This window comes from Apium graveolens, chromosome 2 (assembly GCF_009905375.1).
Source record: "Apium graveolens cultivar Ventura chromosome 2, ASM990537v1, whole genome shotgun sequence".
NCBI lineage: Eukaryota > Viridiplantae > Streptophyta > Magnoliopsida > Apiales > Apiaceae > Apium > Apium graveolens.
Genome location: NC_133648.1, coordinates 317,977,862 through 317,996,887, shown reverse-complemented (window position 1 = coordinate 317,996,887; position 19,026 = coordinate 317,977,862). Strand labels below are relative to the sequence as shown.

General features: G+C 36.7%; 2 protein-coding genes across 2 annotated transcripts; both read right to left on the bottom strand.

Moving 5' to 3' along the window:
- Window positions 1-225: 225 nt before the first annotated feature.
- Window positions 226-1,113, bottom strand: LOC141704624 (uncharacterized). The gene is made up of 2 exons (XM_074507833.1): window positions 682-1,113; window positions 226-639 (listed from the first exon to the last, which is right to left on the bottom strand). The coding sequence occupies exons 1-2, from the start codon at window positions 1,111-1,113 to the stop codon at window positions 226-228; spliced, it is 846 nt and encodes a 281-aa protein (XP_074363934.1).
- Window positions 1,114-3,405: 2,292 nt separating this feature from the next.
- On the bottom strand, window positions 3,406-4,206 carry LOC141704617 (putative mitochondrial protein AtMg00310). Its single transcript, XM_074507829.1, has one exon. It carries the CDS (start codon window positions 4,204-4,206, stop codon window positions 3,406-3,408), a length of 801 nt encoding a protein of 266 aa, XP_074363930.1.
- Between the last annotated feature and the right edge of the window lie 14,820 nt (window positions 4,207-19,026).

Genomic DNA, 19,026 nt, shown 5'->3' with positions numbered 1-19,026 from the left:
AATTTGACAAGATTAATAACTAATTTGACCCCTTATATGAGATGCTCTAAGAAGTTTTATTTTACCGATCAAAACACGTGTGGTTTCCAGAATAATGTCAATTTTACATTTGTAGATAATGATACCCCGAGGCCGAAAAGGATGTTAGAGTGATGACCAATCCATCTACATACTAACTTTCATTTTTCTTTTATCTTTTTTTTTGGACGTAAAAGGTGAAATATATTAAATAGCCAAATCAGCTTGCAAGATACACAAAAGCTTAATAGGAACATTCCTCCTATCAAGAACTCGATCTGGAAAAGAATAAGACTCCCTCGCTACATAGTGAGCAGCCTCATTAGCAGATCGTTTAATAAATGACAACGAAATTGTCTTTACTTCTCGAAGCAGACTACGACAGACTTCCACATTCCTTCCAAACGGTGAGATCATTGTTACTGCACTTCTGATCGCCTGGACAGCAACTAGGCAATCCGATTCAATCACCACCATGTTCCACGCTCTCTCTTTCACCCAACTAAGAGCTTCTTTTATGGCTATAATTTCTGCTAGTTCAGGTGCTACATTCCCTTGATACAGCCTTGACTTAGCCTGTACTAGTTCCCCAGCTGAATCTCGCGCCACTATCCCAACTCCCTATGCTGAATGCTCTGTAAAGTTTGCTGCATCAACTGTTACCTTAATTGTTTCTCCCTGAGGCTTAACCCAAAAGACCGCACCGTCCCCCTCTCTTATACTCTGGGAGACTGCTTTATAATCTCTACTCTGGGCGTTTTTCCACTGCATAAGGTACTGCAACGCTGATGACACCACAACATTCACACTAGAATTAACATTCCTCCATACTTTATCATTCCTTGCTTTCCAAATAGCCCAGCAAATAATAGCAGCTTCTGCACTTTTACTAGCCCTGAGCTGTTCCACTACATATTCTAACCAGTCAAAGAAATTGTCTTCCCTTCTCGTTTGCAAACTTGGGAAGGCTGTTTGCCAGCATTGATTTGCAAAAGGACATTGGACTAAGGCATGCATAGTTGTTTCGTCCTGCATCCCACAAACTGGACACACTGCTAACACTGACACTTGTTTTTGCTGGTGTAAAATCCGCATTATTTTTTTTAGTTTATTTATTAGATATTAGATATTAGTTAGTTTAGATAAATATTTAATTTAGAATATTTCGGAAAATTTATGTGCAAGTTATTTGAGTTAGGAAAAAAAATTATTATTTTTGGAAATAAGTGTAAGAATAATTTAGAAAATCAAATTTTTTTTTAGTTTAGGTAATTGTGTGTATCAAATATTTTATTTTTGGAATTTACTTGGAGAGGTGGCAAATTATTAGAAGGGAAATTTTATTATATCCTAATTAGAATTAGGGTTTTTGTGTGCCTATATAAGGACCCCATTAGATAACAAAAAGCTTGTACAGAACTTCGATCTAAAGGTACGTTGTATTCTCTTTCTCTGTTTTAATTACTTGTATGCTCGCATATGTTAACTATTTGATTTGTTTTCTTTTATGTTGGTGACCGCAAGTATTAATTAATGCATATGTAAGATTCAAAGTTCTGACATATTTTAGTTGATCCATGCCATGAATCCTGCTTATAATATTATATTTGCTAGAACATTGTTTTAAGTATGATATCACAAGTCATTTTTTTTGTGTTGAATCAAAGAAGTTTTTTTTATTATTACTCTACTGTGATAGTTGATTTTGGTCTCTGTCTTATAGTTAATCTAATGAACCTGTATTCTATTTTCGAACATTCTTCATAATCGATTTTATTAATAAAAATAATCTTTCAATTATGCATAAAAATAATTTTACTAGAATTTAAATATTAATTTGATTGATTGTTATTTGTTAAATGAATATGGCGTCAATATTTAATTTAGTAAATATATTAGATTTTGATAAAACCTAATGTGAAACATGATTTTGTGATTTTTGTTTTGTTGTCCATTATCTAGTTTTAGTGTATTATTATTTTTCTTGACAAAACGTGGAAATTCAAATTTAATAAATATACTTGAGTATTATTTTGGTGGATAATTGCTGGTATTTGAAAATTAAATTAGTTATCCCTGTGATGTGCATGTCCATCTGTTAGGTGTTTAATTAACTAAATATACATACATGTTAGAAATTAGTTTCAGTGCTTTGTTTTTTTTAATCGTTTATACTAGAATCTGGACAAGCTATTCTAATGGCTTGCTGGGCTTTTAGGCCCATTTGCTCACCTCTTATTTATTTGTTTAAAAGATTGGTATGTTTAGTTCAAATTAGATCCGCAGCATATTTTTTTTTTCTTTAGTTTTTAAGTCTCTGCCATGTAATTATAAACTGTGAATTGTGTCTCTGTTTAATTTTTTTTTTGTTCGATTATGTGGAAAGTCCATGTTCAACATGTTAAATAATTAATTATGTTCCGCTCATAAATTTTAGGCTTGTTCGTGTCATTAATTTCGGGTTTTAAGTGTCGACTTCGAGGTAAGTACTTTTGACTTACTTTTAATTTTCGGAAAAGATATTTCAATTATGTTTTTGATTTCGTATAAGATATAAGAACTGTGATTTCGAAAATTATAAGGTATAAGTATTTGTGAATTTTAGAACCCAGTCTCTACGTTTTCGAACCGTTCGTAATTTACGCTATAGTTCCGGAACTAGCCTTAGATACCCTTAGTAGGCGCACGAGTGTGCAACTTTAGATACCTATTAAGAGCGCGTAATTATTGAATTTTAGATGCCGACCATTGGCAAAGTGTGGTATAAAGAATAAGAATAAGAATTAGATGCCGACTACTGGCAAAGTGTGGCCGTAGATCAAGACTGTGGTATTTATAAGAATTATCGTTTCGTCCTGTTTTATTCTGTTCAGATCTGTTATAAAATCTGTACTGTTATAAATTCTGCTCTGTTCTGTTTTAAATTCTGACTTATAAAATATAAAACTTTGGGTTGGATTTATTTTAGAAAATGTTTTACAAAATTATTATCGTTTTAAGAAAAATCGTTTTATCAAAACACCCATTGTTTTTCTGTTTAAAAGTTAGTCAATTTGTACTTGCTGAGCTCTGTAGCTCACCCCTTTTAACATTTTAGGTTCGGAATTTGGAGCATATTAAGATTAAGGAATGAGAACTATGTGGAGATCTGTGCTGCTTCGTTTTGTGCTATTTGAATTAGAATAAAGATTTTGTTTTTAGAGAATGAATTTAATTATCTGTTAGACAATTATTATCGGATTTGTGGAGCTGCGTCTCTGTTTTTATGATTTTGATTATTGAGTTTGACCGCTGCTTTGACCTTCGTGATATATTTGAATTATCGAATAAGAATCTATTTTATTTAAGTTTTGGTATTTAGATTTAATAGTCCGGAAGTGTGGGCTGTTACAGCTGGAGCGAAACATAAGTCGGAAGACAACCCGATAATGCTCGCCAGAGTAAGTTCAAAGCTTTAGGTGGAGCTTTAATCCTCCACATCTTCTTCCACAAACTTGCATTATCGTTTATATTCCATAACCCTTTCTGCACCTGCAACAGCCGGTATGCACTTTTAACCGAATAGCTACCTGACGCTTCTTTACTCCAATAAAGCTTATCCTCATTCATAATATCATTGAGTTGCAAACTAATTATACACTCTTGATCCCTGTCGTTAAACAAATCTTTAATCACCTCGATATCCCACCCACTTCGTTCCAGATTCATTAATGACGATACCTTATTGTTCACAAAAGACTGCGACTCAGTTGTTACATATGGATTCTGCTCATCACTCAACCAGGGTTGTCTCATGATGTCAATACTATTACCATTACCCACTAACCACCTTGCCCCTGACTGAACCAGCTTCATCGATTCCCATATACTTCGCCACACAAAACTTGGATTGTCACCTAACGAGGAGCTCAGAAAGTTGCCCGACTTAAAATATCTAGCTTTGAACAACCGACTCACCAATCTCGTAGGATTAGTAAGAAATCGCCAACCTTGCTTACGAAGAAGTGCTAAATTAAAATCTCGGAAATTTCTAAAACCAAGCCCACCTATAGACTTGTGTCTGCACATACGACTCCAACTCATCCAGTGAATTCCCCTCACATTATTCTGTTTTGAGCCCCACCAGTACTTAGCAACTGTTCTCTCTATATCTTTCGTGACTTCTAGGGGAAGGAGAAAAACACTCATGGCATAGTTGGGCAAAGATTGTGCCACATTTTTAATCAACACTTCACGACCTGGCTTCGATATCAACTTCCCATCCCAATTTTCCACTCTTTTAGTCACCTTATCTTTAATAAACCCCAGAACAGTAGACTTGTTGCGTCCCAGAATATTAGGTAACCCAAGATACTGTTGGGTTCCGAAGGCATAAAACGCAGCGGATAAACGTAAATAAAACAAAAATTCGAAACCCAAAAACAGGATCCATGTATAATTATGGGCAGATTATGGAGATAACGAATCATACCTTTCAAGAGATTAACTTTTACGAACTCAACGGAGATCCTAGCTATCACGCTTTGTGTCTACCTCTCGGAGAAACACCTCTATGGTATCCACACGAGCACCTTCAAGAACGTCTCACGAACTTGACTACGGAATGGATGTACTAGCCTCCTTCTTGACGATCTGAATTGCCTCTGCCTCTCTTTGCTGCTAGGGTTTTCTTAAAAAACGTTCAAGCCTCTTTAACCTCTCATTATCTATTTATAATGACTGATTAAAAAGGCCCATAATAGCAAAGCCCAACCCTAGTAGGTATTGGATTAAATAATAAAAACGAATTTCTATTATTTAATTAATAACTAAGTCATACTTAATTATTATGGGCAAAAACATTCCTTTTAATTCGAATTTATATTATCTCAATTAAGTCTTACTTAATTATAATAAAATTCAAATAATCATCAATTAATTTAAATCCATAATTTAAATTAACTATTCCATTAAGTGCTCTATTTGTGCGACCCTATAGGCTATTATTTAATTGGCAATAATTTTATTCTCTAATAAAATTATAAACAATGAGCGGTATCTAGTAATACATCATTGTTACCCAATTAAACAATAATTAAATCGTGATTAGATAAAACCTTTCGTGATTAATGTTTTTCCGTGTAATATAATCCCTTTAACCATACATATTATAGATTAAACTCGAGGCATGTATTTAGTCATCCTCTTCAACATTTAATCTGGGTTTACTTGATGCATGAGTAGATTATTGAAACAAATCATTATTTGAGCATGGCCATGCTTTTATAATCTCACTCAATCAAGAGGCCAATAATATCTCTCCTAATTATAGGAGGGTTAAATCCTTTATCTATCATTCATATTTCTCATACGACTCATGATATACCCGATGTCCACTTTTATCATCACCCGATCAAAAGTAACTTTTAATGTAGTCAAAGTATATTAATCCTCGTATAGAAATATAATGATTTCAAGTCAAAGGATCATTACACCATTATCACTGTGAGTCTTTCTTATGACTTTATTAAACATGAAGAATCTCACTGTGGGTCTGTCCAGTACCATGTACTCTCACATGTACCTATGTATTGACTTCAGTATCCCCATACTTATAACCAATGAGATGTGGTTATCTTGTCAAACAACATACTAGTCTATCTATGTATTATTATTGTCCTATATAATAATACTCGACTAGGGACCTTTAAGAATATGATATATTATATAATCTCAAGTTCAAGTCATGTACTTAAACTATACAATTTGTATCATGATTCTAAGGACATTTATTATGCTAACAAAATATCGCAGTAATTAAGGTCATAATAAATACATTTATTGAATGATCAACTGACATAAAGATAAAAGAATAATGTATTGCCTCTAGGGCACCTACACTAACAATCTCCCACTTGCACTAGAGCCAATCACCCATATATCTAATACCCATGGAACTAGTGTGACCATCGTGCTTCTGCTGCGACAAGCCTTTGGTCAGTGGGTCTGCAATGTTATCATTTGTGTGCACTTTACATATGTGTATATCACCCCTTTCATTAATCTCTCGAATAAGGTGAAATCTCCTGAGTATATGTTTAGCCCGGGAGTGTGATCTAGGTTCTTTAGCCTGTGCAATGGCTCCATTATTATCGCAGTATAGATCAATGGGATCTGCGATCGATGGAACCACTCCCAAAACAGAAATGAACTTTCGAATCCAAACGGCCTCCTTAGCTGCTTCACAAGCTGCAATGTACTCAGCCTCCATTGTAGAATCAGCTACTGTTTCTTGCTTTGAACTCTTCCAGCTTACAGCACCTCCGTTTAGACAAAACACAAAACCAGACTGTGATACAGTATCATCTCTGTCTGTTTGGAAACTTGCATCGGTGTAACCTTTTACAACGAGTTTCTCTTCTCCTCCATACACCAAGAATGAATCTTTAGTTCTTTTCAGGTACTTAAGAATATTCTTAACTGCCGTCCAGTGACCTTCACCCGGATTAGACTGGTATCTGCTCGTCATGCTCAAAGCATACGAGACATCTGGGCGAGTACATACCATTGCATACATGATAGATCCAATTGCTGAAGCATATGGAACTTTATTCATGTGGTCCTTCTCATCCAATGATTTCGGACATTGGTCCTTAGAGATCGTTATCCCTTGAGACACAGGGACATATCCCCTTTTTGCATTTTGCATTCCAAAACGATGCAAAACCTTATCAATGTATGTGCTCTGACTTAGACCGATCATCCTTCTAGATCTTTCTCTATAGATCCTCATTCCTAGAATGTAGGATGCCTCTCCTAAGTCTTTAATGGAGAAATTGCTCCCTAACCACGTCTTAACAGCCTTTAAAGAAGGTATGTCATTCCCCATTAGTAGTATATCATCAACATATAGTACTATGAATGCCACATAGCTCCCATTAACCTTCTTGTAAACACACGGTTCATCTTCGTTTTGAACAAAGCCATACTCTATGACTATTTCATCAAAATGGATATTCCATCTCCTAGAGGATTGCTTCAATCCATAAATGGATCGACGCAATTTACATACCTTGCCAGCATTCCTTGGATCGACAAAACCCTCAGGTTGTGTCATGTACACATCCTCTTCAAGGCTTCCATTAAGGAAGGCTGTTTTGACATCCATTTGCCAGATTTCATAATCATGGAATGCTGCAATGGCAAGTAAAATCCTTATAGACTTGACCATAGCCACTGGTGAGAAAGTTTCATCATAGTCAATACCATGAATTTGTTTGAAACCTTTTGCAACCAGCCTAGCTTTATAGGTCTGAACATTTCCATCCATGCCCTTTTTCTTCTTAAAAACCCATTTGCACCCTATGGGTTTTACCCCTTCAGGTGGATCAACCAAAGTCCATACTTGGTTTTCGTACATGGAATCTATCTCGGATTTCATGGCTTCAAGCCATCTCTTAGAGTCTGGACTGTTCATAGCATCTTGGTATGTGAGAGGCTCATCTTCATCTATGAGCATCAAATCACCACACTGAGTCATGAGAAATCCATATCTCTCTGGCTCATGGCGAAATCTACCAGATCTACGAACAACCTGTGTTTGTTGAGCATTATCATTATTCTGCTCTTGTTCCACTTCAGGTTCAATGCTATTTTGCGGTTCTCGATCTTCATCGAGATCTATAGTTCTCCCACTGTTTCTTTTGGAAACAAAATCTCTTTCCATGAAGACAGCATCTCGAGCAATAAACACTTTCTGCTCAGAAGGACTATAAAAATAATACGCCTTTGTTTCATTAGGGTATCCTACAAAAATGCACTCTTCGGATTTAGGTCCAAGCTTGTCAGATTCTTGACGTTTCACAAATGCCTTACATCCCCAAACTTTCATAAAGTTCATGCCTGACCGTTTCTCTTTCCATATCTCATATGGAGTCTTTTGAACCTTCTTAGTAGGAACACGGTTAAGTGTGAAAGCCGCTGTTTCTAGAGCGTAACCCCAGAAACTAATTGGAAGATCTGCATGACTCATCATCGATCGCACCATGTCCAACAAGGTGCGATTTCTCCTCTCTGAAACTCCATTCCATTGAGGTGTTCCTGGCGGAGTGAGTTGCGATACAATACCACACTCTTTCAAATACTTTCTAAATTCGGTGCTTAAGTATTCACCCCCACGATCGGATCGTAAGATCTTAATACTTGCATCTCCGCCAATTTGCTTCTCTACTTCAACCTTGTATTCTTTAAATTTTTCAAAAGAATCGGATTTGTTCTTCATAAGATATACATATCCATATCTACTGAAATCATCAGTAAATGTTATGAAGTAGTAGTAGCCTCCTCTAGCCATTACACGCATTGGGCCACATACATCACTATGTATTAGCTCCAGACGTTTAGTGGCCCTTTGACCCTTACCAGTGAAAGGGGCTTTAGTCATCTTACCAAGCAAACAAGATTCGCATTCTTGGTATGATTCAAAATCAAACTTATCCAAGTATCCATCCTTATGTAATTTGGATATGCGTTTCTCATTTATGTGGCCTAGACGACAATGCCAGAGGTATGTTTGATTTGAGTCATTTATTTTAAGTCGTTTGTTTTCTATATTACAGACAGGGTTATCTAAATCAAGAACATATAAACCATTAAATAAACGCGCAACACCATAGGTTAAATCATTCAAAGCAAAAGAGCAACTGTTGTTCTTTATTGTAAACGAAAAACCTTTCTTGTCCAAACAAGAAACAGAAATAATGTTTCTGCGAATCGCAGGCACGTAAAAACAGTCTTCTAGTTCTAAAACAAGCCCAGAAGGCATAGATAAATAATAAGTCCCTACAGCTAAAGCAGCAACTTTTGCTCCATTGCCTACTCTTAGGTCCACTTCTCCCTTAGCCAGAGTTCTACTTCTCTGCAGGCCCTGCACATTTATACAAATGTGAGAAGCACATCCAGTATCAAATACCCAGGATGTAGAAATAGACAAATTGACTTCTATAACATAAATACCTGATCCAGAAATCTGAACTGCTTTCTTTTTCTTCAGATCCTCCAAGTAAATTGGACAGTTTCTCTTCCAGTGACCATCTTTCTTACAGTAGTGACATTCACCCTTGGCCACACCACCTTTAGGCTTTAAAGCCTGTTTGGGACCTGACTTTGGCTTGGTTGTAGAATCAGATCCAATCTTCTTCTTACCCTTCCATTTTCCCTTCCCTTTGGCCTTACCTTTATTTTCCACCATCAGTATGGGAGCAGGTTCAGCTGTCTTCATGTTGGTCTCATATGTTCTCAACATATGCAACAATTCAGTAGGTGTTTTGTCAAATTCATTCATATTGTAGTTCACAACAAACTGAGTGAATTTGTTGTTCAAAGAATTCATGATTAGGTCAATACCAGTTTCCGGACCAATCGGGAAACCCAAAGTTTCAAGGTACTCAATGTAACCAATCATCTTCAGAACATGTGGGCCAACTGGTTCACTCGCCCCTTGTTTGCAATTAAAAAGTGACTTACTCGTGTTGAACCTTTCTTGACGAGTTTGGCTTGCAAACATGCTTTGCAAGTGCTCATTGATAGTATATGCATCCATATGCACATGTTGTCTTTGAAGCTCAGCACTCATAGTTGCCAACATAAGACATGCAACATCATTTGCATCATTCTCATCCTTTGTGCGTGCTGCTCGTTCATCAGCAGTAGCACCCTCAGGAAGGGGGCCTGGAGGAGGAATATCAATGACATGAAGCTTGCGCTCCTGCCTGAGGACAATCCTCAAATTCCTCTGCCAGTCTAGGAAGTTGTTTCCTCCTGTCAGCTTGTCCTTCTCAAGGACTGAACGTACGGATAGTGTGTTTGTGTTGTTTGCCATTACTCAGTATCTACAATAATAAAAGCGCAAAATAAACATTAGATTGTCTGAGTCAAAATTTTATGTTCATATGATTATGATATATTTGTAATATATCTCCCACTATTTTTTTATCAAATTAATAGCCCTAACTATTAATTCGGAAAGTATATCCCATAAATCTTTCTAGTGAGCCAAGATCCATATTTCGTCATGTTCTAAGTCAACCACTGGTATCCTTAAAACATGATTATTTAGGTAGACAACAGTTGTCAATTATATCATATATAATTCTTGGATAATTTGGTGAACAACAATTGATCTTATCTATCTAATAGATTTTTAACCAAACTCTATGCTTCTAAGTTCATAATAGTTGAATATAACCGTTTATATTCACCTTATTATGATGACTCAGTTAAGTTAGACCCAATGATACAACGTCCGAATATAACCGTTTATATTCGTCGCATTTCACCATGATAGATAGGAGTCCCCTGCCACTGACAGCCCTTCCCCTTATCGATCTAGGATTTAATGAGTGTTCATTCATTGGAAAGCATCTGATTAAAACTTAATATTTTTACTTAGGGATTTTAATTTAGAACGATCATGATCCCATCATAAAGAGATTCCCAATTTTTCCTTGAATAAAATACTTCAAATCAATACTCGTCAATGGTTTGATTTCCAGGTAGTGGAGGAGTCACATCGGTCTCGCTTAAAACCCACAGCCTTACAAGTTCTATGAACCCGTTGTTGACAAAATCGCCCCATGTCAGAAATAAAGAAAATTCGTATTTTATTCCGTGTTTCATAAACACGAGAATCTCATGATCGTTTGTTAATTTTAAATCTTGAGTCGTTACAGATTTTATCTTGTTTAAGGGCATGGCATGGGTGATGTATCTAATACATACATACATCATTAATCTAATTAAAACATGCATTTTTCTACTCTACACATACTATTTATACATCATATGAAAAGTACGTAAAGTAAACGTGCAATAGTTATGGCCCAATCCTATGTGATCTTTTCAGGCTAATGAAAAGATCAAGGTCAATCTATGGTGTAAAAATAACTATTACATATGTCTTCTCTATTGCTTCCATTGTCTCCTTGGCCTCCATAGGATGCCTCCTCTTTCCCTTGTCCTTCTAGGATGTTACATTAAGAATTATACTAATGAACTTACAAAAGAACTCGAGTTACATTCGAGATAAAACAACTACAAATAGAAAACGACATGCAAGTCGTATTTATTACAAACCAAAAGAATAAACCATTACAACTAAGGTCTTAAGGCCATAACTATGCACCATGCTCAGTAACCATTAAAGAACATGATAGATCATATAAAGATGACATACTATTTATCACTTATCATGATCCAATCAAGAATAATAAATAAGTAAAGCATATGTCATAAGCACAAATTAAAAACGAAACCCTAACCACGCGGTTCGACCTCCGCGGTGAGGTCGCTGGGGGGGTTCGGGGGGGCAGCGAGCCCCCCGATGGCGGAAATTTTTGCAAAATCAAGTATCAGAATACTAGAAAAACATGTATCAGAATACTATTCCAGAAGCATGTATCAGTATACACACGATCCATATCCCAGTTACCAAAAACGTGTATCAGTATACATATTTTAAGAGATCGCATACATATGAGTTATGGCAGATCTTAAACATACTAGTATCATCATATAGATCATTAACAGATTCATCATATCATTCATATAACATAACTGTTATCATGGCAGACTCATATAACATAACTGTTATCATGGCAGACTCATCACACATGCATACTTGTAAAAATACAGTAAACACGTAACCAAATCAGCCCCTTATACACGTAGCTCTGATACCATTGTTGGGTTCCGAAGGCATAAAACGCAGCGGATAAACGTAAATAAAACAAAAATTCGAAACCCAAAAACAGGATCCATGTATAATTATGGGCAGATTATGGAGATAACGAATCATACCTTTCAAGAGATTAACTTTTACGAACTCAACGGAGATCCTAGCTATCACGCTTTGTGTCTACCTCTCGGAGAAACACCTCTATGGTATCCACACGAGCACCTTCAAGAACGTCTCACGAACTTGACTACGGAATGGATGTACTAGCCTCCTTCTTGACGATCTGAATTGCCTCTGCCTCTCTTTGCTGCTAGGGTTTTCTTAAAAAACGTTCAAGCCTCTTTAACCTCTCATTATCTATTTATAATGACTGATTAAAAAGGCCCATAATAGCAAAGCCCAACCCTAGTAGGTATTGGATTAAATAATAAAAACGAATTTCTATTATTTAATTAATAACTAAGTCATACTTAATTATTATGGGCAAAAACATTCCTTTTAATTCGAATTTATATTATCTCAATTAAGTCTTACTTAATTATAATAAAATTCAAATAATCATCAATTAATTTAAATCCATAATTTAAATTAACTATTCCATTAAGTGCTCTATTTGTGCGACCCTATAGGCTATTATTTAATTGGCAATAATTTTATTCTCTAATAAAATTATAAACAATGAGCGGTATCTAGTAATACATCATTGTTACCCAATTAAACAATAATTAAATCGTGATTAGATAAAACCTTTCGTGATTAATGTTTTTCCGTGTAATATAATCCCTTTAACCATACATATTATAGATTAAACTCGAGGCATGTATTTAGTCATCCTCTTCAACATTTAATCTGGGTTTACTTGATGCATGAGTAGATTATTGAAACAAATCATTATTTGAGCATGGCCATGCTTTTATAATCTCACTCAATCAAGAGGCCAATAATATCTCTCCTAATTATAGGAGGGTTAAATCCTTTATCTATCATTCATATTTCTCATACGACTCATGATATACCCGATGTCCACTTTTATCATCACCCGATCAAAAGTAACTTTTAATGTAGTCAAAGTATATTAATCCTCGTATAGAAATATAATGATTTCAAGTCAAAGGATCATTACACCATTATCACTGTGAGTCTTTCTTATGACTTTATTAAACATGAAGAATCTCACTGTGGGTCTGTCCAGTACCATGTACTCTCACATGTACCTATGTATTGACTTCAGTATCCCCATACTTATAACCAATGAGATGTGGTTATCTTGTCAAACAACATACTAGTCTATCTATGTATTATTATTGTCCTATATAATAATACTCGACTAGGGACCTTTAAGAATATGATATATTATATAATCTCAAGTTCAAGTCATGTACTTAAACTATACAATTTGTATCATGATTCTAAGGACATTTATTATGCTAACAAAATATCGCAGTAATTAAGGTCATAATAAATACATTTATTGAATGATCAACTGACATAAAGATAAAAGAATAATGTATTGCCTCTAGGGCACCTACACTAACAGATACGTGCTACGATCGTCTGCTTCCACCATCCCCAACGCACCACAAATCTCACTCTTACTGTCGGCCTTCATATTAGAACTGAAGAATACAGATGACTTCAAAGTATTAATCTTTTGCCCTGCAGCCTCTTCAAACGTTTTCAGCATCTCTAGAATATGACTAGCCTCCTCCACACTTGCTTTACAGTATAAATAACTGTCATCGACGAAGAACATATGAGTTATACTCGGAGCATTGTTGCAAACTTTGATTCCAGTCATAAGTTTTCGTGCTACTTGCTTTCTGATTAGAGCAAATAGACCCTCAGCGCAAACAATAAAAAGATAAGGGGACAAAGGATCCCCTTGTCGAATGCCCCTTGAGGGAATAATCGGTCCCAACACATGTTGTCCATGCACAACTTTGTACGACACCGAAGACACACTCTGCATCACCAGGTTAACCCAACTTTCATGAAATCCCATTTTTATCAAAATTTCTCTAAGATACACCCATTCGACTCTATCATATGCTTTGGACATATCTAGTTTTAGTGCCATAAAACCACCTTTCCCACGCCTTTTCCTCTTTAAATAATGCATAACTTCATATGAAACCATGATGTTATCCGTAATAAGGCGACCCGGAATAAAAGCACTTTGGTTCTCAGAGATGACCGATTCCAACAATTCTTTCATACGATTAGCAAGCACTTTTGTTATTACTTTCACAAGAACATTGCACAGCGAGATGGGCCTTAGCTCTGTGATTAATGTTGGGCATTTCTTCTTTGGGATAAGGATCACGTTAGTCTCATTCAACCCTGTCCTCATACTTCCTATTCGAACAAACTCTTTCACCATTTCTACCACATCTCCACCCACAATATTCCAATGCTTCTGAAAAAATGCAGGTGTCATACCATCCGGCCCCGGGGCCTTGTCCGGGTGCATTTGGAACAAAGCCTGCTTAACCTCTGCTTCTGTAATTTCCTTCAACAGAGACTCGTTTTGTTCTACTGTTATCGAAGGCTGTATACAGTCCACTACCTCCTTCCAGTTCACTTGCGATGAGCTAAATAATTCCGTATAATACTTTGTTATCAACTCTGGTAACCCATCCTCCCACTCCTTCCACTCACCTGCATCATTTTTCAATCTAAGAATTCTATTTGTTCTTCTCCTCGTATTTGCAGCAACATGGAAGAATCTGCTATTTTGATCACCTGCCTGGAGCCATAGTTGCTTAGAGCGCTGTCGCCAAAAGATTTCTCTTTGGTTGAGAATAAGAGAGAGTTTTTCCTTTACCTCCTTGAATCGTAACACCGAAAGATCATCTCTCCTGCTTCTTAGCCATCTTAACTCCTTCCTACACTCCCTTATCCGCTCTGCAAAATTCCCCGTTATCTCCTTGCCCCAAGTCATAAGCTTCTCACCACATAACTTAACTTTCTTCTGAATGTCTACTTCCGATTCCCCCTCCCAGTTATCCTTTACCAACTGAGCACACATTGGTTCGAGCAACCACGCGTTTTCAAATCTAAAACTCATACCGCCTTGATTTCGCTCTACCTTTTTTGGAATAAGCAATATTGGGCTGTGGTCTGATTCTGAGACTTCCAGGTTTAGTAGCTTCGCTAATGGAAACATATTCAGCCAACTCACTGTTGTTAATGCTCTGTCTAACCGCACTTCCATCCACTCCGGTGTCCCCCGTCCTCTTTCCCATGTAAACTGATGACCCACTAATTTCATATCAATTAACTCTGTTTCGGCTAGAACTTCATTAAAGCCCTCAACAAGCCATGATGGATATGCTGCACCACCCTGCTTGTCACTTTGCGAGCAAACATTATTCAAATCCCCTATTACGCACCAAGGAAGATTAGAGTCTCTTGCTAAGTTTCGAAGCAAGTCCCATGTTTTCCTACGTTGCGACCTATCCGGTTCACCATACAACCCAGTTAACCGCCATGGGGGAGTCCCATCCATTTTTACCTCGATATCAATATGATTCTGAGAGAAACTCAATAAATTACCTTGCTCACTATCCTTCCATAGCAGTGCTAAACCACCACTCCTACCTTGAGACTCAACCACAATCATACCTTCATAACCTAACTATCTACGAACACCTTCCATTTTATCCTTCCTACCAATTATCTCACACAGAAAAATAAATTCGGGCTTTTCTCGACAAACATTGTATTTAAGGAACCGAACATTCCAAGGGAGCCCAATCCCTCGGCAGTTCCAACTGAAAACAGTCATAATGAGAGGCGGGTCTGCATTGCAGCACCCGCCAGCACTTCATTTTTTTGGTTGCCATCCTGAACAGTATCTGACCTCTATCCTCCTTGTTTATCTCCCCCCGTATCTCTAAGCCCACCTTCTGTGTCCATTAGCTCATAATTACCTGGGCCACCTCTCATTCTTTTCCTTTCCATAATTTCCAGCCCATTAAGCTCATCCTCATCAGGCCCAATATTGGAATTTGAATTCCCTTTACCCCCCCTGAAAAACCGTTACTTGATTATCCTCATTAATTGAAAAAGATTTGTTATCAATAATTTTGAATTTATTCCTAAAATCTCTCCCTCCTTCTTGCTGGTTTCTGGACCTATCCCAACTACCTTCCCCTGATTTCACGCCCCCGTAACTTCGTCCCCGTCTCTCCTCCCATTCTGTGTCACCCTCATCCCGTAGCCATTTGCTCTTCGTCTGTACTGCACTACGCCTTGACTGAGCTCGCAGCCAGGTGCCCCACTCATTATCAGTCTCCTCCTTCTCACGACTTAAGAACTTTGCACAGTACCTTTCAGTATGTGTCAACATACCACATGTAAAACAAAATTCGCCTAATCGTTCGTACTTGCAATAGACTATCATTTCTTCACCATTCCTCTTGACTATCTTCTTCTTCCATCTTAACGGCTTTCTAACATCGAGTTTCACCCTAACTCTCATAAACTCACGCCAAATGCTAGTATTATTCTTATGATCATACTCAATAAACTCCCCAAAGAAATTCCCCAACTGTTTGCCAACACCCTCTGTCATAAGTCCAGTTGGGAGATCAAAAATCTGGATCCACATATTTAGCGACCACAGCGGCACATTGATCGGTTCTACTCCCACCGGAAACTCTGCTAAAACCAGCATTGCATTATCGAAAGACCACGGTCCCCCCTTCAAAACCCAGTTCATATCCTCTTTATGAAAGAATTGAAACAAGAAAACGCCTTGGTCGATCTCTTTTATATTAATCCCCATTGCAGGGCGCCATACATCAGCCATCTTTGAACTCATAGCTCGAACATTCACGTTTCTCTCTGTCAAGAATCTCCCCACCACGCACAGTTCATACTTATTCACCTCCTTAACAGCCTCCCCATCAAGAACAAAAGCTTCGTTTTCCTCTTCGTCAATGTTTAATCCATCTAGGTGATCATTCAAATCCATAATATTAACCATGCTCACAAAATGCTCACACGATTCAGATTCAATGTATAGAAAATGAACGATGAGAAAAGAAAACTCTCACATTATATGGAGAGAACAGAGACCAGCTTCTCTGAAGTTAAGCTTGTTACATTTTACATGTTTTTTTAAATTAAATATATTAAGGAAAAAACTTTCATTTTTCTTTTATCAAGTTACTCTACATTTTATGTAAATTATGTTGTCAGGTTGAATTCGAGAATTATAGTTCAATTGGTTAATGATTTATATCTCGTATCTTGTATTTTAGATTCGATTTTTATTCAACCCGAAATTTGTTAGAATAGAGGCATATAAAACTGATTAGTGAAAAAATAGAATTGATTTTATCTCACCTATCAAGAAAAAGAAATATATTTATTTATTATCTTAAACTTTATTATGATATGAAATTTGACAGAAATTATATATATTAAATATCATCTTAAAAAGAAATAACATATAAGTCTAATTAGTTAAAAAAATAGAATTGATTCTATGATTCTATCTCACCTACTAGGAAAGAAAATATATTTATTTTTATCTTAAACTTTATTATGATATGGAATTTGATAGAAATGAAATATATTAATTATAATCTTAAAAATAATTAATTTGATATACCAAATGAAAGTTGACTTTTTTTAAGACAATTAATTCGTTAATTAAAAGCCATACAACATCTCCAAAAAAATACGATCGAATAAACACGTATTAAAATAGATCAAAACATATACTTCTTTAACAGAACTTTGATTATTGATCAAATATTTCATTGTGGCACATCCCTGGATGGTATTGCTGCGATAAACAAGGTTTTCAGAGACAATATTCCTTAAAATATGTTATTATCGCGAGAAAAATAAATGTCTAACTTGTCAAAACATATTCGAACAATTGTCCCATGCATGTAACTTAAATCAACGAACCAATACAATAAAATCCCACATGTCTACGATCAAAGGCAGACTCAGCATAGGACGACAACTGGGGCTATAGCACCCACTGAGATTTTAAAAAACATTTAAATTTTTTTTACACATACAAAATTTTCAAAAAATATTTTAGCCCCTTCTAATTTTAAGAAAGAAAGTTAAATATTTAAAATGCCTAACTTTTAAAAAATAAATATATTCTACTTTTATTTTATTAGGATTGTTTGAACTTGTATATCGGTTTGTAAATTTAGGTGTAGTTTTAAATACAAAACATAAATATCTATCTTTCTTCCCTGTCTTTAGTTGACTATCCCCTTTCTTCCCGTTCAAACCTAAATTCAAACAAATCAAGTTTGGTAACCAACAAGATTCACGAGTGAGATTCCAAGAAGACTTAGAGAGTATCAAGTGTCAATATCATTGCATCAAATCTCCAGCAACAGGTAAATTACACCTCTCAATTTCCCCCATTTTTTTCAGATTTGTTTCTAAATGAATTGATGCTCAATTTGTCTACTTGCTAACGGGGTTTAAATAATTATTTCCTTAATCTTCTTCATGCTTACTTTCTTAGTTGCAGATCTTGATTAACCCCTCCTTGCCAATTTGTAGACGGAGCAATCTGGTAACAAAAATTTTGAGGTTCGTAGCCGGAAACAAGATCTGTAATGGTGGTTCTTTATCGGAAACGTGAACAGTAACCGGCGGATCCGATGAACAGTGTTCGTCAGGAAGTTTGAACAGTGTGTGGTGGTGATGATTATTGGTGGCTGAGATAACTTAGGGTTAGTGGTGGCTCTTTTGCGTTCTCGCTTCTCGCACCTTACAATTTGACAGCGTATCCCTATTTATAGAGAATCAAGCCAACGTAGTTCTTGGGGAACAAGAAACCTAACGGGCTTAGATCTCTTGTCCCGAGGCCCAGTAGGAAACCTACTAGAAACCGTCTTCTACTAGCTTTAGAAATATCCGCCGATGAGGCCCAACCACAAAGGCCCAAGGCTCGTCCGCGGCTTCGAGACTTCACGGATAAGGCATCTCCCTGGCCAAGGATAACCCTCCGCTACCAGCTGTTTCTCTAGACCGTGGACGCAATTATAGTCGTGGTTCACCCCAAATATTGGACGCATCATTGTCCCCCCGATAAGGAGCCCCTACCAAATTACAGGACAAGTGATCTCAAGCTTTTGGGTGCAAAGTGTAGAATACTCTGAAGTCTCTCAACGAGGACACTCGTTGACTACAGAGACAGAGCTCCCAAAGCACACACCAAGTTCACCCCACATCCCCAATGAGGACACTCATTGACTACAGGAGGAGGCCTTCCGTCCAGTCATACCCCTGGAGGTCTCTGACCACGG